The sequence below is a fragment of the Pithys albifrons genome, chromosome 20 (assembly GCF_047495875.1).
Source record: "Pithys albifrons albifrons isolate INPA30051 chromosome 20, PitAlb_v1, whole genome shotgun sequence".
NCBI classification, from domain to species: domain Eukaryota; kingdom Metazoa; phylum Chordata; class Aves; order Passeriformes; family Thamnophilidae; genus Pithys; species Pithys albifrons.
In genome coordinates, this window is record NC_092477.1 from 1,854,546 (window position 1) to 1,861,417 (window position 6,872).

General features: G+C 61.2%; 1 protein-coding gene across 1 annotated transcript; it reads right to left on the minus strand.

Moving 5' to 3' along the window:
- Positions 1-343: 343 nt before the first annotated feature.
- Positions 344-4,813, minus strand: LOC139681194 (POU domain, class 5, transcription factor 3-like). The gene is made up of 5 exons (XM_071574432.1): positions 4,316-4,813; positions 2,559-2,670; positions 2,011-2,141; positions 1,316-1,480; positions 344-595 (listed from the first exon to the last, which is right to left on the minus strand). The coding sequence occupies exons 1-5, from the start codon at positions 4,811-4,813 to the stop codon at positions 344-346; spliced, it is 1,158 nt and encodes a 385-aa protein (XP_071430533.1).
- Positions 4,814-6,872: the final 2,059 nt, after the last annotated feature.

Sequence of the window (6,872 nt, forward strand, 5' to 3'; positions counted from 1 at the left end):
TCTAATTTTTTTTTTGGGTCTTCCAGGGGAGTGGCTGGGCTGGGTCTGGGCACAAGTGGCTCCACTCAGAGCCCCAGGCTCACGTGGCTTCAGTGGGTACAGTGGTGCAGGAGCAGCTGCCCCCAGGAGAGGTCAGAGAGGGGCCAGCACTGCTGGGACCAGTAAGCTCACATAACTGGGAAGGGCTGGGAGCAACTGTAAAGAGCGAGCAGGCTCCCAGCCCCTTGCACCCCAAAAACCCCAACGCAGCAGCCCAAAGAGCAGAAGCAGGGCACTGCCTGTGCCAGCCCAGGGCAAAGGAGGGGGCTGCCAGACCATCTGCAGTGACCCCACAGACTCTGGTTCAGTGGCCGCCATTGCTCATGGAGAGCCCAGGCTGCAGAGCTTGTGGAAACATCTCAGCTTTGTGGAAGGTCGGCATGTAGACAGGAGGGGAGGGCGCCAGGCTGTAGCCCTGGGATGTCACTGGGATGGGCAAAGTGGGGGGCACCAGGGGCTGGTTCATGTCATACATCATCCCATCTGCCTCATTGCCGTAGGGCAGCAGCAGCCGTTTGCCTTTTTGACGCCGGTTGCAGAACCAGACCCGGACGACCTGCAGGAAGGGAGACAGAGATGGGTGAAGGGGTGACCACAGGAACTGTGTGGATATCAAGGTGACCCTTCTGCTAGTAGCATCTCCACAGCACCCCAACTTGCCAGTGCAGCCCCCTCCCTGGCACAGCTCTTTCCTGGGCTGTGCTCTGACAGAGTCCAGCCATGACCATTTTCCCACTGCTTCCAGAGCTAAAAGATGGGAGACAGCAAATGTTAAATAGTAAAGAAGATAATGAATCAAAAAAAGTTTTCTCTCCAAAGGCTGGCAGCATAACCTGATGAAGACAATATGCATCTGAGGCTGGAACTTGTGTTGGGTTTTGTTGGGTTTCTGGTACATTTCCACTTCTGATGAAGAAAAAGTTTCCACTTTCCATGTGGGTTCTTGGGGGCAAAAATCAGCTGCTTCAGAGATGAATTAGTATCACAGGACTTCTATATATCTATGTGTGTATACACAAATGCAGATGGGTGTTATTGTTGGGTCTGGAAATTATTTTTGTTTCTCTTCAGTTTTAAATACTCGATCTGTGAACAAAAGCTTTTTTCTGGAGGCGGGGGGGGGGTTGTATTGATGAGCTATACCTCATAACTGCCTGGCAGAGCCAAAGTGCAGCTGTTCACTTCTGCTCTGAGACAAAGTATCAAACTGGCCTAATGCAGGAGCTCAGGAGCTGCTGCCATTTGGGCACCCACCCTTCCCACTCTCTCAACCTACGTCTTTATCCAGGTTGAGGTCCTCAGCGATCTGGGAGATCTCCTGAGGACTGGGCTTCACACACTTGCGGAAGAAGCTCTCCAGTGTCCCCTTCACGTTGGTCTCAATGCTGGTCCTGCGTTTTCTCTTCCGGGCTTGGGCCAATACTTGCTCTGCATTGCACATCTGGGAACAAGAGAGGGACCACACTGGTCACAGGGTGGAAGAGTCTCCACTGGGCTCTTGGCACACCTGTGGCTGGCTGCAGAACTCTGGGGACACTGGGTCCCTGTGACTTTCCACTGAGTATCACTCCACTGTGACTGGGGCTGTTCCCAGTGTCCCAGCCCTACCAGCAGCTGGTGTGGGGCAACTGGAGACCTCTTGTTACACCCCCGCCAGGTTTGCCAGGGAGCAGACGCTACACATTTAGCCTATCTGAGGCTGCAGCAGGACCTGGCTGCTCCAAGATGGGAGCTGCCACAATTATTAGGCGTCTGAGAGGGAACTGGGCTCCCCTCAGCTTGGCAGAAGGCAATACCCAATGGTTTCCCCTCAAGCTAGACTGAAGCCATGCAATGAGACACTGCTGTGGCACAAGACATCTCCTGTTCCCCTCTTCTTTCCCCAAAAGCAAGTTAGAAATGGAGGAGAACCTGCAGCTTGAGGGCTTGCAAGTGCAGGGTACCCCAGCTCCCACCCTCCCCAGCCCTCACCTCTTGCATGTTGTCCGTGTTCTCCGCCTCGTTGAGCCAGCGCTGCAGCAGCGGCTTCAGTTTGCACATGTTCTTGAAGCTGAGCTGGAGCGCTTCGAAGCGGCAAATGGTCGTCTGGCTGAACATCTTCCCTGCGCGAGCAGGGCGGGCAGGGCGTCATGCGCTGCGCAGCTCCCCCCTCCCCCGCGCCTGCAGCCCCCACGATCTGCCACCCCCAAGCCTCCCATGACCCTGGGAGACCAGGAAAGGGATTCTCCCAGCTGTTTCAGCAGGGATTTAAAGCCCTGAAAATAAGCAACTGTAGCTATTTTATTAAACCAGTTTCCGGTTATCGAGCCCTTCGAGCTCACCTTCCCGTAGGACTGCCCTCCCCCCTTCCCTCGCCCCCGGGAGCCCCGAGGATGGTGCTTGTCGGCTCCTTTGCGGGTCGTTAAGAAGCAGAAACCTCTACTGGACCAGGTAATACCAATCCTTCTCCCAACCCTCTCCTTTCCCCCAAGCTGCGGAAGCAGTCGAGAGCCCTCCTCCGACCCTCCCCGGCCTCTCACCATAGAGTGTGCCCAGGGCCAGTCCCACGTCAGCCTGGGTGAAGCCCAGCATGATGCGTTTGTGCTTGAGGTCCTTGGCGAACTGCTCCAGCTCTCCAGAGGTTGGCGCATCCTGGCAGGGGCAGAGAGACACTGAGAGGGGACAACTGGCGCCCAGGGTCTGCCAAGAGCGAGGTCTGTCGGGTTGTCGGGGTCCCCGTGGAACGGGGACTGGGTCAGGAGGGGGCTCAGCTGAGCCCTCGGCAGCACCAGGCTCATGTGACAGAGTCCTTGGGTGATGGGATGGACGACAGAGGGTTTTTTCCCAACCCCCGGACGAACTCTGCTCAGGTACCAGGCAGCACCTCCATCCTGCCCCACACAGGACTCTCCCTCTTCCCCACCCGGACCACGCACACCGCCCAGATCAACCCACGCTGGCGTAGCGGCGGCCAAAGGTGGAACAATGAGCACCCAGACCTCCCGATCTACCTCATCACACCCTGGGAATGTCCTCTTTCTCCGCTGGCTAGTACTCTCCTGCCCTGACCAGAGGCAGCACCAATGTTCACACTGGCTGAAGGTCCCAGATTCGCCCCGCTCCCACGTATCCCACCACACGACACCATAACTCAGGTCTCCCGCGGCGTAGATCACTTCCCAATGGCGCTGGGGCAGGGAAAAGGTTCCCGTGAACGGAGGGACCAAAGCACCGGAGAGGTGCGTGGGACTCAACCTCCCCTTTGCCACCAGCAGGCTCTCTCCTTCTGTCCGGGGATCACCTAGGCGCTTCCACCTACCTACCGCGCAGTCTTCAGCCACTGCGGCGGCATTTTGAAGTCTTTTACCCAGTTTCCACTTTTTCACCACAGTGTCGGTTTCTCTAGGCGTTCCTCCTATCAACTGAGCCTCGGCTTTCAATTTCTATTGTAGAACGGGAAGCCCGAGGTATCCCTCCCAGGAGCATTCTTCACTGTCCCGCATCAGGGAAACATCACTCGCGATCACCCCCTACCCACCACGGCCGGCTGCGGCCTGGGGGCCCGCATCCATCGTGGCATGGGAGCTGCCGCAGGCCCGGTCCGGCGACGGCTGCCCAAACGCACCCAACGGCCGCAAGGACCAGGCCCGGCATTGGCCGCCGACGGTGCCCCCGGAGCGGGCTCGTGTTATGCCAAGATTTAAAAATACCAAAAACTAACCCAAACCAGTTTCAGGCGCGTCGGTAAACAGTGTTCCCTTTCCGACCCCGCCGTCATCTTAGGGCTGTCTCTGCCCCAGCAGCCGTCGTTTCCCAGGGAGCTCCGGGAGCAGCGGCCGGGGTCGCAGCCGCGGGTGACCGGGGGGGCTGCCAGGAGTTCGCAGCTGAGCAGGGACTGCGCTGCGCTGTCCCCACTATCCCGCCGGAACCGGCCTTCGGCGTCGCTACCCGGGACGGCCCCGACGCGTCGCGTACCAGGGGCGACATAACAAAAGGAAACCTGCTCCTCTAAGCCCTCAAACCCCTTTTCTTACCCTAAACCCGCCTCACCGAGGCTCTCCCCCCTTGAGGAGAGGCTGGCCCAGCCAGGATGAGCCCCAGCGCCGGGTCAGACCTTCTCCCGGGGGTACCCGACGGCGGGGCCGAACAGGAGCCACCGGCGGGGTCTTGGCGAGTCGGGGTTCTGGTCGCTGTCCCGGCAGCTACACCGGGCGCGGAGGAAAGCCGGGGCACGCCGCATGCGGCCGGCGGAAAATGGACAGGGCAGTCTGCCCATCACCGTCCCATCGGGTCTCACCTCCTCGCCGCTGTCGCTGGAGTGTCCGCCCTCGCTGGCGGCGCCGCTGGAGCTGCCGCTGCTGCCCAGCCCCGAGGGGCCGCCGGAGCCCGGCTGCAGCGCAGCGGGGCAGAGCTGGGGGCCGGGGAAGGCAGGGGCGGACGGGCCAGGGAACGGTGGCCCGGGCAGGGCGGCGGGGCCGGGGGTCGCGGGGCCGGCCCAGGGCGGGGGCGGCCAGGCCGGGCCGCAGCAGGCGGCCGTGCGGGTCTCGGGCTCGGGCTGGCTACAGGACCGGCCCGGGCGCGCCTCCGCCTTGGCAGGGGGTGCGGGGGAGGCTGGGGGCAGCCAGGCGCGGGCCGGCGGCGGGTCGCGGACGGGGTCGGCTTCGGCGGCGGCAGCGAAAGGGAAGAAGAGCGGCTGGGCGGGCGCCCCGTCGAAGCCGGCGCGGGGAAAGGGCGGGCCGGCGTCGCTCAGGAGGCCGAAGGGGGCGGCCGGCAGCCCCCCGTCCGGGCTGAACATATTGCCCGCCGCCCTAGGACTCCATGCGGGGGCTGCCGGCCGCTGCCTCCCTGCTGCGGCGCCGCCGGGGCCTCTGAGAGCGGCGGGGCCGAGCCGGGCCGGATGGAAATGGGCCCCGGCCCCATTGGGCCCCGCATCAGTGGGTCGGGCGTGAACTTGATCCCCCGGGGGGCGGGGGGCACGGGGGGGGAAGGTGCGGTGGGAGGAGGCTGCGTTCACCCGCACCCTGGGCGTGGGGAGGTGGACGGGGCGGCCCCGACGGAACAGGGAGCGGGAGGACACCGACTCTCCCTCGAGGCCATGCACTCCTCCGGCCCCGCGCTGCTCGCGGGGGCACCCGCGGCAGTGTTAGGGCATCACAGCCCCGGGGTCTCCCCACTTGGGAACCCCCCAGGCGCTGTGGGGCCTGGGCAGGGAGGAATAGCTTTGCGCAGCTGCAGCGTTATGAACCAGGGCCAGGGGCTGGCATGAGGGCAGCCCACCCGCTCGCACCAGCCCCTTGTCCCCAGGACAGAGGACAGGCCCTGGAATGCCTGTGCCATTGTGCAGCAGAAGGGATGGTCCAGGGCTTGGCCATCACCTCTTACCTCTTGACACCTGGTGTTGCCGACTGAGCCTTGTGGCTCCATGGGGAGCATGGACAGAGCTGGACAGAGCTAGACCCTTCACACTCCCACCATCCCTCACCTCTTCCTCCTTCTACAGAGAAAGGTTGTGATGTGGAGGAGCATGTCTGACTCTGAGACCCCAGAGTGTGCTGCTAGGGAGGAATTTGGAGCCCAAGCTATCGGGTCCATGGGCTTCACAATGGAGCATGCTCCATATTTTCTCTAAAGCACTTTCCTCTTGCACAGTCCGTCAAAATGGCACTATTGGGGTCAGCTCGAGGCATTTCCCCCTTCCTTCCCTCCTGCTTCAGCACTGGATGCTTCCCTGATTCCAACACTGCCATCATATCAGCCTCTGAATCTAACCTGATGCCAGCTCCTTCATACGGGCAGGCATCGGTGGTGCGGGCAGCCTCTGACTCCAGTCAGAGCAGGGTGAGTGGTAACCCTACTGCTGGCATCCCGTGATCCCAGCTGGAGCAGGGCGAGGAACAACCCGGCTGCCGACACTGCTCCCTGTTTATTAACCCGGATTACTGGGAGTTGCTGCTGTCTCGCACTGATATGCCGAAGAGATAGGCTGGAGCGGCCTCCTCCGCGGCGGGATGGGGATGGGGCTGTGGGAGGGACTGGGGGAAGGCGCTTGAATGCTGGTTATGAAGCACTTGTTTTGTCCACTGAGACGGCTGGCACCCAGGAACTGACACCCAGGGAATGGCATCCCAGGCCTCATACCCGCAGCTGGCAGTCAGGAACTGATACCCGGGGTCTGGCATCCAGGGGATGGGACCTAGGAACTGTAACCTAGGGACAGGTACCAAGGGACCCAAGGGACAGACATGCAGGGACTGGCATCTAGGAACTGGTACGTATGGATGGCACTGCTGCATGTAGAGGGAAGTGAAACAGCTAAGCCACCTAATGATATTCCTGTAAGGAAAAAAGTGGCCAAGTGGTTGAGCTGGAATTAATGCCTGTTCCTGACTCCTGGCATGACATATGCCAGGCTGTCCATCCTGGTTGTGTCAGGCTCCAGAAGGGAGGCCAGTCCCAGGAAAATTAAGGGAGGATGCTAAAACACCGTGAACCTTTTAGTGAGCTACAGGACATGGTGTGGGGGGGGATGTCCTGAGCTGGTGAGGTGCCTTCTGGAGCAGGGACTTAATTCAGTTGTGCCCACGGGTAACCTGGACCATGTCGTGCTGCCAGGGCTGCTGATCCCAGTGCTGTGCAGGCAGGCCCGCCCGCTGCCTGCCCACTGCCTACCCCACTGCCAGCGGGCAGAGGAAATCTCTCTGCGGGACCCCGCTGGCAGCCATCAGCCCTGCTCCTCCCGGGCTCCTGCTGCGGCCCAGGATTTCAGAAGCTTCTTGTCCAGGCAGTAACTCCCCTTTCCTTTGATTTATTGTTCCCGGGTTGGACCCCCTCCTCCTGCCAACCTGCTCTTTCTC

What these genes read in the sequence shown, in the direction of transcription:
- LOC139681194 (XM_071574432.1), bottom strand. Translation starts at nt 4,813, where the DNA reads ATGTTCAGCCCGGACGGGGGGCTGCCGGCCGCCCCCTTCGGCCTCCTG. An exon ending in CCAGCGACAGCGGCGAGGAG is followed by an intron (nt 2,671 to 4,315) that starts GTGAGACCCGAT and finishes TGCCCCTGCCAG; the next exon opens with GATGCGCCAACCTCTGGAGA. An exon ending in GGCCCTGGGCACACTCTATG is followed by an intron (nt 2,142 to 2,558) that starts GTGAGAGGCCGG and finishes CTGCTCGCGCAG; the next exon opens with GGAAGATGTTCAGCCAGACG.